The 20945-nt window shown below is 42.7% G+C and overlaps 2 protein-coding genes across 2 annotated transcripts in view; one reads left to right on the forward strand and one right to left on the reverse strand.

Moving 5' to 3' along the window:
• Positions 1-14550, reverse strand: part of pcgf3 (polycomb group ring finger 3) — a 111317-nt gene extending 96767 nt beyond the window's left edge. Inside the window, exon 1 of the mRNA XM_084332118.1 lies at positions 14436-14550. The gene's annotated coding sequence lies outside the window, so the exon portion shown is untranslated. The remainder of the gene's footprint in view (positions 1-14435) is intronic.
• A 4300-nt stretch (positions 14551-18850) lies between these two features.
• The window catches only part of slc49a3 (solute carrier family 49 member 3), a 96595-nt gene continuing 94500 nt past the window's right edge, over positions 18851-20945 (forward strand). Inside the window, exon 1 of the mRNA XM_084331756.1 lies at positions 18851-19249. Coding sequence (XP_084187882.1) covers positions 19070-19249 — 180 coding nt within the window. The 5' untranslated portion in view covers positions 18851-19069. The remainder of the gene's footprint in view (positions 19250-20945) is intronic.

Here is a 20945-nt window from a genome sequence, read left to right on the forward strand (position 1 = left end):
TGCGCTCCATCACAGGCTAGTCTCACCAGAAATACATGCAAATAAATACAGACAGAAGAGTCTTGGACTCTTTTCACCTTAAAGAAGCTTTTAAATTATTATATATATATAGATAACAAATCACTAGGCATTATAGAGGTTGACATGTGATATTCTCTATGTAGGCTAGTTCTTTAAAAGGTCCCATATTATGAAAAGAAATTGAACTTTCAGTGCTTGTGCACATAATTTGGATCTCTGAGGGTCCTACTAACCCTCAAACACTGAAATAAGACAACCCCGTACAAAATTGTACCCAGTCTGTAATCAGAAACTGTGCCTTTAAACAAGCCTTATGTGATGTCACACCAAAAAGCTCATTGCAAGGCGCAGTCCTTGTGCGTGTGAAAAACATGTGTGTACAAAATGACGGCTTGCTCGTAAATCTCTACCTAACTAAGTTGAACCTAAAATATGTTTCCGACAACGTATTAAGTGGCAAGTAGGATATGAAATTGCTGTATCTTGAGTCATATTTGATCTGCAACGCCTAGTTTGACAGTTTGATCAGAATTTACTTCGATCGTGGGTTACTCACGCGCAATTCCGGAGCGCAATGTGCGGTCCTAGACTTGTGTGTGCGCATGTGAAAAAATAAAAAAAGTTTTGGCTTGCTCGTAAACTCTCTTTTCTAAATTAAGTTGAAACTCAAAGTGGGAAGTAGGATTATGAAATTGCCGTGATATTTGTTCTGCTGCGTCTTGTTTGACAGTTTGATCAGAATGTTGTTTGATTGTTCACGCACAATTTCGGTGCGCTGCGTTGGGGAGCAGGAGCAGGAGTGCATTTAAAAAAAGGTACAGACACAGAAACAGCCTGTCGAGAATAGGACTCGAATAGAGACGTATATAGGCTGCTAGAATGCATCATCTGATATTTTCAGCAAAAAATACTTCAAAGACCTATATTAACTTGTTGAAAGGGACTATAATATATATGGGACTTTTAACGTGGGTCTATGTCCACTTATTATCACTGACCTGTGTGATATTCTCTATTTAGGCTAGTTCTTTAAAGTGGGCCTACCTCTGTGATTAGCATAAAATTAGCATGTCTATGAAAGGGAGACTCGCTGGGACCCGTAGGATTCCGATTACTTGAAGTGAGACCTCTTTTAAAATGGCCATGTCATTTATCCACTCCCACATTTTGGTTAACTTTGGAGTGTTGTTTATCCTCTCTCCCGACAAGCTAGCATGGCATGGTTGGTACCAATGGATTCCATAGCTTGTCTAAACTCATATGATGCAACTACTCTACTACTAAAATGAGCTACAGCCTCACAGACACTCTGGGGCTTCATTAAAAAATATATACCGTGTTTTTGAAAATCGATACGGTATCACAAGACATATTGCGATACTCAAGTGTATCAATATTTTCTTACACCCCCAATAGGCAGTAGTAGGCAACTCGTTCAGATTTAACCAAAGGAGGTTGTGAATAGACAGTTGTTTATACAGTTTCTATCAAATCTATAACAGGGTGGTGGTGTGTTTATATAAAAATATACGGTTTGTACTAGTCCTTGAGATTAGGGCTAGACAGATATATCGCTCAGATGGTATTATCGGCCGATATTAGCCTTTACCGACATATCACTGTCTGCAAAAGTACCAACGATTGAAACCATCGGTCTTCCACTCGACGTGTTGATCAGATATTGTTCTTATTGTAAAAGCCTATTCATTTGCGTGAGACAAACATCATATCCTTCTTCACGGTTTACGGATAAATCGATAAGCGACAGGGAAATAGAAAGAATTTAAATGTATTTCAGTTCAATTTACTCAATTTCATGAATGAAAAAAAAGAAAGAAAGATAGAAAGATATTCTTCTTCTCTGGGTCTACTGCTGATACAGCAGAGGAACTGCAGACTATGTAGTAGTAGTGGCCAATAATCTGTTCAACCTGGTACCTCAAGTTGAAAACATGTTGGTTGTCGTTAGATAAGATTTAGTGCACAAGTCCATAACAACTGATAGGGGAGATACTGTATAACGGTGGAGAGAGAGCGAGGCCTAATGAGGAGAACAGTAGGGCGCTCTGCATTGTGACCGATTTCACTGCCGTTTAAACCGCTGGTAATAAAACAGACTAGCCAACTAATCTGAGGAGGGGGGGGGGGGTCTCCACAGCACTTAGGCTAAATCTATTAGGCCTAACGCGCTCTCAGCAAAAAGACTGTTGGCAGTAGGAACCATCGAAAGGCTTAACATTAGTCTAGTTGCCTAATGCCCCAATAAGAGAATCTATTTGAAACGCTACAGGATAGTATTAGGAAATAGGGAGGCATCGGTAATAATACAGGATAGATAGGGAGGCATCGGTAATAATACAGTAGGATAGATAGGGAGGACTCTGTAATAATACAGTAGGATAGATAGGGAGGACTCTGTAATAATACAGGATAGATAGGGAGGCATCGTAATAATACAGGATAGATAGGGAGGCATCGTAATAATACAGGATAGATAGGGAGGCATCGGTAATAATACAGTAGGATAGATAGGGAGGCATCGGTACTAAATACAGCAGAGCTGCCGCCACCGGTTCTCAGAGTAGCCTAGTTTTAGCCGACTGGCAAGTGTAGCAACGTTTAACCCTTTCACTACCACACTACAGAAGGTTAACCTTTCACTATCACACTACAGACGGTTACCCTTTCACTATTCACTAAGGGTTAACGTTCTGTAGTGTGGTGTGGTAGTGAAAGGGTTAACGTTCTGTAGTGTGGTTGTGAAAAGGTTAACCCTTTGTTGTGTCGCAGTGAAAGGGTTAACCTTGTCACAGTGAAAGGGTCAACCCTTTGGCAGAGTGGTAGTGAAAGGGTTAAAAAAAAAACATGTAGTAATTTAACCACACACATCCCTGCCAGGGGCGACAGTGGCTCAGGAGGTAGAGCAGTCGGCGTGGCAATCCAGACGTTCCCGGTTCGATTCCCGCTCCTCCCAGGCAGCTTGTCGAAGTGCCCTTGAGCAAGACACTTTTAACCCCTAATGTCTCCCGGTGAGCAGGTCGGCACCTAGCATGGTCTCTCCTCTGCCGTCGGTGTGTGACTGTGTGCGTGAACGGGTAAAATGTGAGGAACAGAGTAAAGCGCTTCGGATAAAAGCTGCTATATAAATGCAGCCATTTAGTGAACAAAATAATAGTGAAATTAAACGAGCCTCGCTTTGCTAAGGACCCTCTGGAATGCCCAGAGGCTCTCAGGACCCTTTGGGAATCACTCTGCTTGAGAACCATGGAAGAGAGTGAAATTTAGGGCGGCTGGGTGGCGCAGCGGACATTGCGCTCGTCACCAAGGCATGAGACGCCGGGTTCGACTCCGGCTGTCTGAGCATTGCCTCCGGCTTGGGCCAGCCGTCATACTAACTCAATTGGCAGAGTTAGCGGGTGGAAGTTGATGGGTGGTAATCTGGACGTTGTGGACAGCGACTCCTACAGGTCAGTTGGGGGACGCCTGCACAGCAGAGACAGGAAATGGCGGGGGTAGTGTGAGCCTCCCACACGTTACACCTCGCCAATGAGAGTCCGCGCTGGCAGGTGAAAAGATGTGACAGGCTGCCTCCACGTGTATCGGAGGGGACATGTGATGCAAGGCTTCTATCCTCCCTACAACCGGCCAGTGGGGGGCATATACGAGCAACATTCAAGACAGGGGAGGGGAGAATTGGCACAGCGGAATTGGGATGGGAGAAAAATAGAAAAGGAGAAAAAGTGGATAAAAAAAGGAAGAGTGAAATGTGAATAATAATAATAAAAAAAAAAAAAAAAAAAAAAAAAAAAAAAAAAATAATAATAATAATAATAATAATAATAATAATAATAATAATAATAATAATAATAATAATAATAATAATAATAATAATAATACTCGTCAAAAATACTGCAACCTGTGTGTGTGTGTGTGTTAGACAGTTACTATATGCTCCAGTCTCATCCGGCCCTCTTCACTGAAGTCGTCATAATTGACAAGTGTCTCTCTGGAGCCTGAACCCTGAACCCTGAACCCACCGGCAATTAACTGCTCCAGATACCAAATGAGCCGTCACTGAGCGCACGGTGCCGCGGTGATACGAAGCGGCTTCAGACACCGGGCCGGCTCTGCTAATATAGGGTCTCATGGTTGTTGTCTAGGTGTTATATCGCTGGCCCCCGATTCCTCCAGTTATAAACAAAGCACCAAATAAGTTAGCCGTCAAACTCGGACAGTTATGCCAACTGGATCTGAAAATCACAGGCTCATTGACTTTAGCTTTGTTCTCTCAAAGAAGAGCGCTCCGCCCCAGTCTGCCACTTTGTGTATGTGTGTGTGGTTGTATACGTGCATGTGTGTGTGTGTGTGTGTGCGCGTGCATGCACATGTGTGTGTGTGGTTGAATGTGTGCATGTGTGTTTGTGTGTGTGTATATGTCCATGCGTGTGTGTGTGGTTGAATGTGCGCACGTGTGTGTGTGTGTGTGCGCGCGCGTGCGGTTGCATGCACATGCGTGTGTGTGGTTGAATGTGTGCATGTGTGTGTGTGTGTGTGTGTGTGTGACGTGTGCTTACTAAAAAGAGAGTCAAACCACTGAGCTTGCACAACCTGTTGAGAGCCAGTTTTTCTAGATGTTGACATAAAACAGCCAGAGTCATGGAGGACACAGAGCCTCACAAGCTACAGGCCACCGGTCGCAGCTTCCCTGAGGAGACGCACACAGCAGCTGCAGGGTCCTCTGGTCCAACACCACCATCAGTCTACTTCTAGACTCTCTCAGTCACCTTTCTGGGGCTTGTAAAATGGCAAATGGCTGCATTTATATAGCAGCTTTTATCCAAAGAGCTTTACAATTTTGTTCCTCACATTTGACACATTCACTCGCACATTGACACACACAGACGGCGGAGGCGACCGTGCAAGGTGCCGACCTGCTCATCGGGAGCAATTTTAGGGGTCAAGTAATCTCACTCAAGGACACTTCGACGCGCTGCCCGGGAAACGAACCGGGAACCTCTGGATTACCAGACGACTGCTCTACCTCCCGAGCCACTGTCACCCCCCCCCCTGGGCCCCTGGTAGACTAATAATCTCTCATCCGCCGACCGCCGTTGACATCTAAATGTGTGAACGAAATGTCAGAGGGACTTAGGACCAGGCACTGTCCCAACAGAATGAGGACACTTTCAAAAGTCTTTGTACGCGAGAGTAGGGCTGGGCGATATAACGATAACTACTGCGATATATTTTAATAATCGATATCGAATATCGAAATTTTAAAAAAAATCGAAAAATCGTTTTTTCTTTTTTTACCTGCAACAGGGCAGTTTTAAAACCAGAGACAGTGGACAGACTTGTCTTTCTTGCCTGCAACTTAAAGTAATGGCTTTGCTTGTCCAAATGACGATACTGACCAAATTCAGATTTCTTTTTCTCTTGTCCATTTATTGTTTGCTTTCTAATTTAAAATACATTTTGAAACCGTCTGTACACAGTAGGCTATGTGTGCTAGCTAGTGATGCACCGATGTGAAAATTGTGGCCGATACCGATAACCTAGGGGTGGACGGTATAAACGGTATACGGTATAAACGGTATGAATTTGCTCTACGGTATGGATTTTGACTATACCGTCTAAACCGGTAGTGCAGCTCTAAAATACCAATGACGTCATGTAACCACAACGCGACTATTTCACTCGCATTTGCCCCTAAAAATAGATAGAATTAGTCATAGATAATAGATATGTGCGAACTGGAAAAAGTTATTTAGGAGGCTTCGCGCAGTGGGCGTGCCAGCCCCTACCGCACGCATGTAAACACGGATCTAGTAGTCTAGTGGGACGGGACACGAGAGCTCAGCTGTCGGCGGCGTCTCCTTGAGCTAACGTTAGCTTAGCTACCGTTACAAAATGACCCAGTCAACTATTCACTTTTAGTTTAATACATGATGAGGCATTGTCTAACCGAACGGTATCTAGTCGGCCAGCTACCGATAGCTCCTGACATCAACAAACGCTCCACAAAGTCTAGTAGAGAGAGACGTGTGTGTGCTACCTGTTAGCCGTTAGCTCACGTTAACACAAGTTAGTTCACCGTTCAAAACGAAATGTCCCATTGAACTAAATAATTCACTGAGGCGTTGTATTAACGTTATATATCCGGCTTAGCCGGATAGCTCCTGATATCAATGTCTTATAACACTGATTCGATGCGTATTCGAGCTGAGGGCTTGCTAACGTTATAATAGGGTCCAGGTGCAGCGCCGGAGAATCCTGGCCGTAGCTCTGCTCGAGGCTACTCGAGTATAGGTCCAGCTGCATCTCCGGGGAATCCTGGCCGTAGCTGGAGGCTACTAGAGTACACACAGACAGTGGAGCTTATTGCGTGGTGGCGATGTCTCGCAGATAATACAAGTACAAGTCTAATTATATAATATATATATTTTATAAAAAAAAAATATATAAAATAAATTTTTTTTTTATCAAAAACGATGATACCGTGATATATACCGTTACCGTCTATGCTTCAAATTATACCGTGATATAAATTTTAGACCATACCGTCCACCCCTACGATAACCGATATTAATATTGCTGTTCTGGCCGATACCGATATTTACCGATGTCGATATCTCTGTATAGAAAACACTTTTTTATGATAATCAAATAAAGAGCTATTTTCCAAAACGCATAATTTTTTTACTTTTGTAACTTATTTTCAGAAATGACTGATATTTTGAAATTATTTAAGGCCAAAACATGTAAAAAGAAGAAAAAAAAAGATTTTTTTTTTTTTTTTTTTTTTTTTATATATCGGCCCTATCTTGATATCGGTCCGATACCGATGTGTAAAAAAACTGCCATATCGGCCGATATTATATCGGCGGCCGATATATCGTGCATCACTAGTGCTAGCAGAACTAGACTCCAGTCACGAGTCACAGTGCACATGTGCGGTGGTTTGTCCACCAAAAAAGCGCCAAAAGATCGAAAATAAACGAGCAGCGCCAGAACTGTTCAACTCCTCTGGAGCCACAGCCAGCAGAGAAGCCAGTTTACTTTAGCTTTTAAACCAGCTGCAGCCTGAGAACTGGAGTGTGAGGGGATGTAACACTAAAGATGGCGGCAATGACAAAGAATTGCTGCAAAATAAACATACATCTGTTGTTAAAAAAAAAAAAAAAAAAATTACACTTATAACAATTCGATAATTATCGATAGAGAAATAAAATAAAATTATCATATCGTTATCGCGATATGATTTTTTTCCATATCACCCAGCCCTACGCGAGAGTCAGAACTGCTATCAGACTCAAACATTCCTATTGGACTGCCCTATAAGATTCTAACAAGCTGAATGGACTGCCCTATAAGATTCTAACAAGCTGAATGGACTGCCCTATAAGATTCTAACAAGCTGAATGGACTGCCCTATAAGATTCTAACAAGCTGAATGGACTGCCCTATAAGATTCTAGCAAGCCTAATGGACTGCCCTATACGATTCTAGCAAGCCTAGTGGACTGCCCTATAAGATTCTAAACAAGCCTAATGGACTGCCCTATACGATTCTAACAAGCCTAATGGACTGCCCTATAAGATTCTAACAAGCCTAATGGACTGCCCTATAAGATTATAGCAAGCCTAATGGACTCCTATAAGATTCTAGCAAGCCTAATGGACTCCTATAAGATTCTAGCAAGCATAATGGACTGCCCTATAAGATTCTAACAAGCCTAATGGACTGCCCTATAAGATTCTAGCAAGCCTAATGGACTCCTATAAGATTCTAACAAGCCTAGTGGACTGCCCTATAAGATTCTAACTATAAGATTCTAACAAGCCTAATGGACTGCCCTATAAGATTCTAGCAAGCCTAGTGGACTGCTCTATAAGATTCTAACAAGCCTAATGGACTGCCCTATAAGATTCTAACAAGCCTAGTGGACTGCTCTATAAGATTCTAAACAAGCCTAATGGACTGCCCTATAAGATTCTAACAAGCCTAATGGACTGCCCTATAAGATTCTAACAAGCCTAATGGACTGCCCTATACGATTCTAACAAGCCTAGTGGACTGCTCTATAAGATTCTAAACAGGGGAGGAAACAAACTTTTTGGCTTACCAGCCAACTGGCGAGTATCTGATTTTTTTTACCAGCCAAACAGATTTTTTACCAGACAAAAAAAATCGCTAATTGTGATAATTACTTCTTTGTATGTCAAGCCGCGTCAATGTTGTGTATGCATCTGGGTAGGCACACTGTGCCTTTAAGACAGCACGGTGGTCTTACGACAGTGCTGTGACGTACCGTCAAGTGTTGTGGTAACGTCAGTTGGGTTGGTGTGCTGTTGTGCACAGTGCACTGGTTGAGCACTTTCGTGACTGCGATGTGCAAGCCAGGGGCTTTTGAGCATGAAATAAAATGTCTAACCTTACGTCGTAGTCCGGTGCTTTTTTGGAAACATTATAGTCATAACAGATACACCTAGCTGGCTGCTTTGAGTACACTGGGCTGACGTTAGCTAGCAAGCAGCTATAGCTAAAACGCTAACTAGAAGCTAACCACTGTATACAGTTCCAGTAGACTAACATTACACCTCTGTGATTTAAATGTGTCCTTAGTAACTTATACTCGAGGGTTGTACTAGGGTTGGATGCAGTTCCCCGTTGGTCAGTCTGTCTGTTTTCCATCTTCTGCTGTGTTTAACGTTATCTGTTTGCGAGTGCTCCTGATGGCTAGCCTAGTACCGCGGGACTTTTATTATTATATGTCCGCGGGTTGGCCAGTACTGCGCAAACGTTTATTAAACATTATATGTCCGCGGGTGGTCTTGTGCAGTGCTCTCGTGGCACTGTCAACTAAAGCGAACACTCAGAAGACGCGCACCGTTTGCCAGTGCAGTGATTGCAGAATGTTTTATTTTTTTGTATACTCGCCAGCAGGGGAGGAAACTAACTTTTTGGCTTACCAGCCAACTGGCGGGTATCTGATTTTTTTTACCAGCCAAACGTAAAAAATACTAGCATTTGGCCAGTAAAGTGGCCTAATTTCCTCCCCTGATTCTAAACAAGCATAATGGACTTCCCTATAAGATTCTAACAAGCCTAGTGGACTGCCCTATAAGATTCTAACATTGCCTAATGGACTGCCCTATAAGATTCTAACAAGCTGAATGGACTGCCCTATAAGATTCTAACACTGGACTTAACTATAGAACTACTAAATATATTCATACTAACAGAGGGTGTTCTCATGTGGGATTCCTCTCTTGCTGTCCCCTCATAGTCCATTCATTTGTTCGGTGTTAGTCCAGTAAGACTTTGTTAGTCCATTATTATATATTCGTTTCCATACCATCCTTCGGGTGAGACACTAAACCGAGGTCCTGACTGAATTCGGTCGTTAAAGAACCCAGGACGCCTATCGAAAAGAGAAGGGGGTTCCCCGACGTTCCTGGCCAAAGTCACAATCAGGTCTCTGACATCACGGCCGCCTAATCATCCCTTCCCCTTAATTGGCTGATATCAATCCCTGTCTCCTGAGCTGTTAAGCCATTGTGTAGTGTGATGTGTGCCGGGTGCCAGTGTATGGCAGCCATTGTGCCTGCGTAGCCCAAGGTTGGGTGCTATCAGTGATGTTGAAGGGGGCAATTTCCACCCTACATTGTGGGGAGCGCTTTGAGTCTGAGAAAGGCGCGAATATAAATGTAATGAATTATAATTATTAATAATCATACTAAAGCATTCATTTCGATAAGCGACAAGCACATCTCTGGTAAGTATGAGATTTAAAGAGGTTCTTTTTGCATTATTGCACGTTTGGAAACTCAAATGTTACAGACTAGTCGTGTCGATCAAATCCATTAGGTGTAATCAATTAGTGGATGAAGCCCTTGGCTATTAGTCCACTGAAAATGTCTTTAGTCGTGGGCGCCAGGGTGGCGCACTGCAGACCTATGCGGTCGACCCGGGTTCGTCTCCCGAACCCGACGTACATTTGCAGCATGTCTTTCCCCCATATCTTCTCCCGTCCTTCCTCTCTGTCGGTCATGTCTGACCTGAAAAAGCTGTAAAAATGCAAAAAAAAAAAAAATCTTTAAAAAAATTCTTTAGTCGTGGCCAGCCATAGATTCCTCACAGGTTCTGCGAGGTGCATCGTATGGGAAAGTAATAGGGCTGGGTATTCGTTTTTTTTATTATTATTCTGGTGCCAAAACCAGACACCTTTCTTCTTGTTTGAATAAATACCAAAAATTTGGCAACAGTGCAGACGTCTGGTAATCCGGAGGTTCCCGGTTTGATTCCCGCTCCTCCCGTTGCAGTGTGTCAAAGTGTCCTTGAGCAAGACACTTAACCCATAATTGCTCCCGATGAGCAGGTTGGCACCTTGCATGGTCGCCTCCACCGTCGGTGTGTGAATGTGTGAGTGAATGGGTAAAATGTGAGGAACAAATTGTAAAGCGCTTTGGATAAAGGCGCTATATAAATGCAGCAATTTACCATTTTACCATGCAAACAAACACCAAATCACCAGTTTAAACTCTCGTTCTATCAGAGCCATTGTTACATCTGTAACGGTCTTGTTCCCGCTGACCTGCCTCTGAAAAGCAGCACCTCAGATGGAACACACGGCTGCAGCACAGTGCTTACAGTACATGGATCCTCGTGAGGTCAGTGCTCATTTCGGTGCTGCTGCACGTGACTGGATCCGGGTTAGTATCCACTATCCACCACGTTGGAACCAGTAGCGCTCAGTACTCGGTTCACGATACTGAAGATTAAGATTAAACTGGACTTTGAAGAAGTATTTTTATTCATTGCACACATTGAATGACAATGTATGTCGTCATGCAGTGACAGACACAACCATGCGATGGGCGGCAGACACACAGATACACACGCAATTTTCAAACCCTCAACCCTTGTAAGGAAAGAGAAAACGTCACGTTTGACTGTGTGAAGACCGCATGTTCCCTTTTTCCCCTGGTAACAACTCTGCCTTTCATTTAAAAGCACAAATGGTCAACATTTTCACCTCCCTCGGATGAAGACGTGTCCACAACAGACACCTCACTAATGTCCCAACCTGAAACAGCTAGGTCTATAGCCAATATAGGAGGGGAAGAAGATGGTAATATTGACCTAAATTGTGGATGAATCATGTTCCCTTTTAAATGTTTTCCACAGTGTCCCCTGACTCAGTAACTACTACATAATATCACCACAATATAGACTATTTCTCAAACTAGGGCTGGAAGGTTATACCCAATATGAAGGTATACCATCAGACATGGAGCCATGCAAAGGTAGGGGTTTTTACTATATACCGTCATCCATGATATATATACTATACACAGTGTATTTTTAAATTGATAAAAAAAAAGATTCATTGCAGTAGTACTAAAAAGACAAATTAAGTAGACCATTTTGAATTAAATACAATTGTAAAACAAGAAAAAATCATGTACAAATATATATATTATATCACATTGTAATTTGTACTGGAAAACTATACCGCCACACCGTCAAAACTCAGAACAAGGACACAGTGTGTTACACACTGTGGGCGAGCAAGAGGCTGAGCCCCTTCTCCCTCTTCTCCAAATCACCAAATAGCCAACAGTGAACACGGTTAGCATCATCTGTCCGTGAGCTTTGCTATGACGTTACTGCGATAAGCCATTATTTCCAGGACTTTTGAGCTACTAAAAGTAAACAGGACTCACGCTGCCGACTTGCAGCCGCCAGCCATACTAACATTACTGTGACTGACAAGCCATTATTTCCATGAGCTTCCCGGGGCAAACGGACGCTGACGTCAACATAATGCTTGCGAGACGCCACTAGGTGTGAGTGAGTGAACGGCTGAATAAATGAACGTGCCAAATGAATTAGTGACATTGCCAGTCATAGAGGTGCTTTGCATTGCATCTAAAAGAAAATTGTGGTGTGATATATTGGGCATATCGTCCAGGCATACCTCAAACAGAATAACATTAACACCACTCGTATTACAGATTACATGTAGCATCACTCGCTTTTACATGTAACATCACTCGCTTTACAGATTACATGTAACATCACTCGCTTTACAGATTACATGTAACATCACTCGCTTTACAGATTACATGTAACATCTGTTGCATTACAGATTACATGTAACATCACTCGCTTTACAGATTACATGTAACATCACTCGCTTTACAGATTACATGTAACATCTGTTGCATTACAGATTACATGTAACATCACTCGCTTTACAGATTACATGTAACATCTGTTGCATTACAGATTACATGTAACATCACTCGCTTTACAGATTACATGCAACATCACTCGCTTTACAGATTACATGTAACATCACTCGCTTTACAGATTACATGTAGCATCCCTTGCATTACAGATTACATGTAGCATCACTCGCTTTACAGATTACATGTAACATCCCTTGCATTACAGATTACATGTAGCATCCCTTGCATTACAGATTACATGTAGCATCACTCGCTTTACAGATTACATGTAACATCCCTTGCATAGTTGCATAATTACAGATTAATTGTAACATCACTTGCATTACAGATGAATTGTAACATCACTTGCATTACAGATGAATTGTAACATCCCTTGCATTACAGATGAATTGTAACATCCCTTGCATTACAGATGAATTGTAACATCCCTTGCATTACAGATTGCATGTAACATCCCTTGCATTACAGATAGCATGTAACATCACTTGCATTACAGATTGCATGTAACATCCCTTGCATTACAGATTGCATGTAACATCACTTGCATTACAGATTGCATGTAACATCCCTTGCATTACAGATTGCATGTAACATCACTTGCATTACAGATTGCATGTAACATCACTTGCATTACAGATTGCATGTAACATCACTTGCATTACAGATTGTATGTAACATCACTTGCATTACTCAACACACACTCCTTTCCGCTGCTGGACTCTCTCGTGTCCCTTGCTCACCCCAGCCTGGCTGTCAGTGTCACCACTACAAATAATAACCTAATCTGAGCACCTGTAGGCAAGCCTGTTCGTCGATAGGAGGCCAAGTATCAGGCGATATGACACACAGGACAATCTGACAAAACTGTAACGCATGTGGAGATTGTGGACCGTGTGCCACCGTGAATTCTTACAGTTTCACTATAGTCTCTCAGCGGGCAATCAACACCCGTGTGTGGAATATCACTCCATGCACACACAACGCTCGTGGATCTGGTCAGTCTTCAGTGGCATAGGAACAGACCAAAGAAATACCCTGCACTCACTGTAAAATGAATATGCCTAGGTAATCTGATTAGGGACAGGACAGGAGTAGGACCTCTCTCGAAGGCATCCTTGCCCAGGTTGGTCGAAATGGATTCGTCTCTTTAACCCCTTGGTCTTACAATATGGTTTTGATTGCTGCTATGCTGCTATAGGCACAATCCAATCAAGCTAGCTAGCAGAACAAATCACTGTGGTTATGATTAATATAGGACCAAATGTTAATCAATTTAGAGGTTAGAAATGTTTTTGGAAAAGTTGGGAGCAGGCTTTAGTTTGCCTGCAAAGAGAGAGCAGAATAATCCTACCTTGAAAGTTGATGCTTGCCTGTGTATAATGTGCAGCCATGTCATATGGGATTCCTGAGCTCAGGCCCCAAGTAACATACAACAACCCAAGAATGTTTGTTTGTTGTGTGTGTCACAGACCTAACCTTGAGAGAGATAAATGCGATGATTGCAGTACCCCCCATGGGATGATAGACTTGTTGGCTAGACTGTGCTAGATGCCTCTGCACCCCCAACAAGCCCCACAATGTCACCGCTCACTGCAGTCAAGCGAGAGGGGCGACAACATCCACCCTTTAAAAAAAATGCATCAACTTTCTCTCTCCTCTCGATGCGATCGAAGCCCCCCCGTGCTGCAGATAGATAGCAGCAGCAGCAACCCCCCCCCCGAACTTTGGAAGCCCGAGGTGGGTTAATGGTGGACCACGGGGTTTTTTGCAAGAACATTCCAGGCAATGTGAAAGAATTGGTCTGTCGCTTATTACAATAACAGCAGATCTATGTGTGACAGACAGAGCGGAGGGTCTCCTCCCTCACGGCCAGATGAAACCGCGTGCATCACGGCCAGGCGGAGGAGGACAAAGCCGCTTAGAAGACACTTTTCTCCCGGTGTGGAGGAACCGCAGGGCCCCGGCGCCGCCATACACCACCACACATAGGGACATAAAACAACACGTATAGCGTGCAGCAGCCCCCACACATACCACCAGGCGAGGAGAGACACGCGTAAAAATGAATCAAGAACAATACAAAATCATGACCGCGAGTCACCGGATGAGACAGATTAACGGCGGATAATATGGACCTTTTAAGTGAACCGAACTAACCTGTTTGGGAACGGAACGGTCCGCTGGATGTCGGCTTGAATCCGAGTTAAAATCCACTATCAGTAAAACAAAGAGGCGAAAATGTCCGGGCGATGCCGAAGCAGACCGAAACACACACCGCTCTGGCTGGGCGCATGCGCAGTGCCGCCGGCGGAGGGAGGGAGGGGGTGGGGGTGAACGAGTGCAACACATTGACAACATTGTATCCTCTCTCCAGTCAGATACTGTGGATACTGTGTTTCTGTTTTCAAGAACACAGGCGTGGGGTTTTGTTTTACCAGCTGAATCAAGGCTGTCAATCAAGTAGGTTTGTATTGTTTACTCTCATTTGTCAAGTTTGGCCTTTTACAACAAACCGCTGCTATGGCCTGACAGTGACTACTATAAATAAACGTTGTGCTTAGGTGTTTGTTTGTTTTTTTGTTTGTTTGTTGAATTGTGATGCTTGACTGCTCAATAACATTTAACACAACACAAATTATAATTCCGCTTCCAATCATTTGTGCTAAAAAAAAAAAATTATATATACAGAATACATATAAAAATAGTTGTTAGCATGCTTTTTTTTATATTAATTTGCACATTTAAGTGGATTATTTTGTTAAAATAAGTGTTAAATAGCTCTACATTCCGACAGCCATCACTGATAGATATAGAGTGTTTGCTCAGTAACATGGGTCTCCCAGTCCCTCTGCTCTGCAGTAAACTGAAAATACATTTTCTGGTATCCCTTCCCACTTTATCCAATCAGGAGAGAGGACTCCACAAAGTGGGGTGGGTAATGTTCTCTTTTTCCACCTAAACGGTTCACTCAAATGTGTTTCTGACAACATTTTAGGCAAGAAATATAGGATAATGCAATTGCTGGGTATATATAATTGCTTAATTCATATTTGATCTGCAGCACCTAGTTTGACAGGAAGTTAGCCAAAAGGCTGATATCGCTTACAGCACCTTTAAACATGCTTTAAAAATACACATTTTAGTGTAGATTTGAAAGGATTGTGCCAGTTGTTTTCAACTTAGACAAAATATTTAGCCGTGATGACCAAGCAGCTTGTATGACCAAGCAGGTATTATAAGACCACACTAGCCACGGCCAAACCATAATTTATGACCGCTACACCCTGCTAGAAAAACCAGCATAGACCAACATAATTTCAATGGTCTATGTTGGTTAGTGCTGGTGTGATGCTGGTTTAGCTGGTGGACCATTATAGTCACCCGCATACTAGCACCAAAACATATGCTTGTCTTTGCTGGTATAACCAACATGTATTATGCTTGTCTTTGCTGGTATAATCAGCATGTATTATTCTTGTCTTTGCTGATATAACGTAACCAGCATGCATTATGCTGGTCTTTGCTGGTATAACCAACATGCATTATGCTGGTCTTTGCTGGTATAACCAACATGTATTATGCTTGTCTTTGCTGATATAACGTAACCAGCATGCATTATGCTGGTCTTTACTGGTCATACTGGTCAATCAGATATTGGAAAAACATGTGCGTTGCAGTTACACACAGGAAGTGAAGTGTTACTCGTGAACTTTGTCTGATTTGCACCAAACTGCATATGTGTTTCCTCAGTGACGAGGAAAAGGTGTGCAACGTTTTGCGTCATTTGGACACATGGTTCACAAAAATCACATGATAAGAAATGTGAAATTTGTGCCTATACCTCAATACCTCACACCAAATCTCCCACCAGTTGACCAAATGGTGGCGCTACAATCAATGTACAACTTTGAAAAATAAAAAACATTACTCGTACACATTTGTTGACGTGTATGCTCTAAATTGTGGAAACAGCCCTTTATTGTTTGTGTCATCATCACGTGGGTCTGTATGATGGACGATGACAGCCAGAGTGACACCTGCTCTGTGTGTATATATATATATATATTGCACACCTGCAAATAAAGTCCCTTCCTCCTGTTTTGTTCCAGCTAAGCCGATGCCCCACTGTGTCAGGAGGGAGAGCCCCCCTTGAACGGCCCTTCTAAGGTGTCTCCCCTCCACATTGCCTGTGGTGCTTTTTTCCTATCGCTAGGTTTTTCGTGAGTGTTTCCTTACCTTCGCGTGGGATATGTCTGGGAGTGTTGCATTCATTTTTTTTATTTTAGATTTTATTTGAGATTTTATGGTATTTTTGTTTTGTTCTTGACTTATTGTGATGTTTCTTCTTGACTTGTTTAAATAAGACGTGTCCGGCCCATGGGGACATTAACGTGTGTTGCCGGGCCTTACAAATAAATTTGATTTTATTTGATTTAGTTTGTTCCTCTTGTCACTTATAGTTCTTATTATTGGTCTAGCACTATGATCTAGTTTAGTATACATGCTGGGATCGCTGTTCAATCCTACTCTGTCAACAACATTCTAATGAGGAATTTCCTCCTGTACAGATTCATGTACACATTCTTGTCCTGCACACAACCATGAACTAAGCTTTTTGCACATATACTACTGTATATAGAGAAGCTTCTGGCTATGACTGTGGACGAAAGACGAGTCCTGGGAAACAGCCAAATGGGAGGAATGTGTAGGTATAGCGGTGACATGGTGGTGATGGGCCTGCTGAGTGGGGGTTAGAGGAGGGTGTTTGAGGATGTTAGAACGCGCTGCTGAGCCACCTGGAGGTGTCATGGGCCAAACTAATCCATGACATCTGTGATAGGGGGTTCCCTGTTCCCACTTGACAACCACTCTCTGCACTGCCCAGCAGCACCCGGGGACATTTGCACCTGACTGGGTCTCTCACAAGCGTCTGGCACATGGGATGAATGACACCGTATCCTGGGTGTTGGTATACGTGCACACTGCACACAAATGTTTAATTTACTGATGTCAACAGAAATTGCTCAAATGTTTTAAATCTTGCAGTTTATCATGGCTGGCTAGATGATATTCTACTTGATGAGAATGTGAGAGGATGCTACCGGTATAGCAGGGAAAGCAGCAGGACATGTGATTTTGATACTATTCAGTGGTAGCTAAACAATGTAATAGTCTAACTAACTAACACATCAGATCATCATGAATGGTTGTTGAAAAGGAACACGCCAACATTCTGGGAAATGCACTTACCGTCTTCTCCAGTCAGACAAGAAGATGGATACCAGGAAGCTATCCGGATGCAAGCTGGCCTAGCATAGCACAAATTATTGGAAGTGGATACCATAAATTAACATAATAAACTTTAACATTCTCATATGGGCTTGAATCTCTGAACAGTGATACAGACAGCGGTATTTTCTATTCAGGGTTTAAACTGGGAGTCACATAGAGCCACGATCTTGCACTGTAAGCCAACATTAAACAGTAACCTGCGTTAACTACCCCTGCTTTTATATATTTGTGCAAAAAGTGCTTGCACTTCATTTGTCACTATTGTTAATTATCCAATTAACCAAGGCAATGCAGCGCCTTATGCCAATAACGTCTGGTATTAGCCTACCACATGGCACAATTTACAAAATGATGTATTATTAGTCAATCATAATGTCTCCACTCAGAATACATTCAATTAAATTCAAACCTTTATTTATTCTCGAAAAAGTACAATTGAGGTGAGGTCGAAATTGTTTTCTTACAATATAATAATAATAAATAATAACAACTGATCTATAGCACTTTTCAAACACGGACCACAGCCCAAAGTGCCCCACCACAGCAAATTACATAAAATGAACATATAGGCATACAATTAGTATACAGTTGACAGAATAAAAACAATGCATAACGTGCAGAGATAAGAATAGATATAAAAGTAAAAGAAAAAAAAACTTTATTTTATTTGCTCAATCTAAGAAAGCCACTCGAGGACATAAGACAAAAGGGGCACACTGTGTGCATCCACCACGCAATAGCAATTGCATTGATTGATTGATTGATTGATTGAAAACTTTATTAACAGATTGCAGAATGGGTACAGTTAAGTACAGTACAGCTCAATACACACACAATTGTTAAGGGGATGCAGACCAGAGAAAGACTTTAGTCTTGTTTACATCAGGGTCCCCCATTTTCAATTCATATATGACACACACGACATACAGATACAGTACTGCTACATATACATTTATGACATACCAGATTTGCAAATACAGTACTGTTTGTGGTACAAAAAGAGTCCAGAAAAGAGTATATACATTTGACATAGAAACTGTACATTGGAGGGGGTTGGGTACCGTATAGGTGCAGACCAATATCTTCTTAATTAAAGCAGTGCCATTGATTACAGTCCGCTGCTGCCACCAAACGATGAACTCGACGGGCACTAAGACTCGGGGGGCTAAACGGGGAGGGGTGATAAGTGTACAGTACACACCAGTTATGTACAGCGATGCGACCCTATCTCCCATTATCAGGAGGAGGCGATAAACTGGCCGGGTGACTTTTCCTCGGGGATGACAACACAAGCACAATGTAGTAGCCTATACACACGCCGAGGTTCTAGGTTAGACAAGTTAATGAACAGGCTACAAGTACAACCACCGACTCTTCTCCAATTTAACCGTTTATATAAATTGCACAATGCGTCGGTGATTTATGCTATTATTATTAGTGTATAGAGTAGTCGAAGCATTTCCAAGTGCAGACTGTTGTGACACCACCGGGGGACACCCATGGAGGAACATGACGGGGATATCAACGCAGACGTGCCGGACGACGTGCCCATTATTCCGCCGTGGACAACAACAACACCCGACAACAAAAACCTGGAGAGACTTCTCGTCTTCAAAGTGTACAAGAGAAGATGGTTCGTTCTGTTCGTGCTGTGCCTGCTGAATTGTTCCAACTCAATGGTAAGTTGACTGTAGTAGTAAACTAGTAGTAACTTAGCTCAGCCACATGACTCGACCACCAGCCTCATTATGTCAGATTGATTGATTGATTGGACATTTTTATTAACAGATTGCAGAATGTGTACAATACACAGTACGGCTCAATAGACCAGAGAAAGACTTTCGTCTTGTTTACATCAGGGTCCCCCAGACGGTATCATCATATAGCCTAGCTAATCTGACATTATCAGTCTTTTATTATTGTATGACTGCTATGGTTTGTTTGTTTGTTTGGATTTATTTAACTTTTTGCCTACAATTAGCAAATGTCCCATACTGACTGATGACTGACTCATTGCCTGACTGACTCCCCAGCGTTGAAACAGACATGCGTACTACAGCATTCCTGGAACGTGCACGTGACTGAGCCTGGAGCATTCACGTGACCATTGTTGAAATGCAGGCACGAGTGTTGTTGCCTGCTTCTGCTTGATTGATTGATTGATTGATTGAAAATGTTATTAACAGATCGAGGCGGGGGGGGGGGGGGACTGTACATTGGATTATCGACGAATCCTTACTTGGTTCCAAGAAGAGGGTCTCGTGTATTATTGGGTTAGGACATTTACATTGGAGGGGGTTGAGTAAGGACATTTACAGGGACCAGTTTCGAATTGCAGTCTCCCGTAGGTGCTCCTTGAGAGTGGTTTTAAAAGTGGGTAGCTAGTGATTCACATTCCTTTACAGCTGTGGGTAGGGCGTTCCACATTGATGTGGCATAATTGCTAAACGTGTTTAGTCCCTTGTTTGAGCCGAATCTGGGTTTAACATGATTTGTGAAACTCTGTGTTGTGGTCGTGGTATTCACTGACCTTTGGGAAGTATTTTGACATGTACATGGGTACCTTAGTGGTGTAGTGTATCTTGTAGACCAGGCCCATTGCAAGTTGCTGTACTCTGTCATCTACTCTAAGCCATCCTAGGTTGTCAAAGTGGGCAGGGGTGAGGTGGGTTCTAGGAGTAAGGTCAAGCAGTAGTCTGACCAGTTTGTTTAGTGATGTTTGTAATTTTGTTTTTAGCGCCTTTGAGGTGCTTTGGTACCATGAGGTGCAAGCATAGTCGTAGTACCCTTGAATGAGTGCTCCTGCCAGAGTCTTCAGGGTATTCTTGTTTACCAGAGAGGAGATCCGGTACAAGAATCTAGTTCGTTGGTTGACTTTTTTTTATTACATTGGATGCCATTTTGTCACAGGAAAGATTAGCCTCTAGGATGGAACCTATGTAATTTCATCTTTCCACAACGTCCAGATTACCACCCATCGACTTCCACCCGCTGACTCTGCCAATGAGTTAGTATGACGGCCGGCCCAAGCCGGAGGCAATGCTGACACCCGGATTCGAGACCGGAGTCTCTTGCATTGGTGACGAGCGCAATCTCCGCTGCGCCACCCAGCCGCCTTCGAGCTGAGGGTTTGTTCAACCTGTAACTTGTTCTTGTCAGAGACCAGCAGGGCTGAGTCGTCCGCGAACAGGAACAAGTTGCAGTCACAAGCTGACGACATGTCATTTGCATAAATTAGGAACTGCTGAGCGCATCAGACCACAGCCAAGCCACACAAACTCCCGAAAACTGCATATTCTATATAATAGCGAACCACATGAACACACAATGCCAACTTTGCTTGAGGCAAAATAAAGCAATATGTATATCACGTTA

The sequence above is a fragment of the Notolepis coatsorum genome (assembly GCF_963971535.1).
Source record: "Notolepis coatsorum genome assembly, chromosome: 16".
NCBI classification, from domain to species: Eukaryota; Metazoa; Chordata; class Actinopteri; order Aulopiformes; family Paralepididae; genus Notolepis; species Notolepis coatsorum.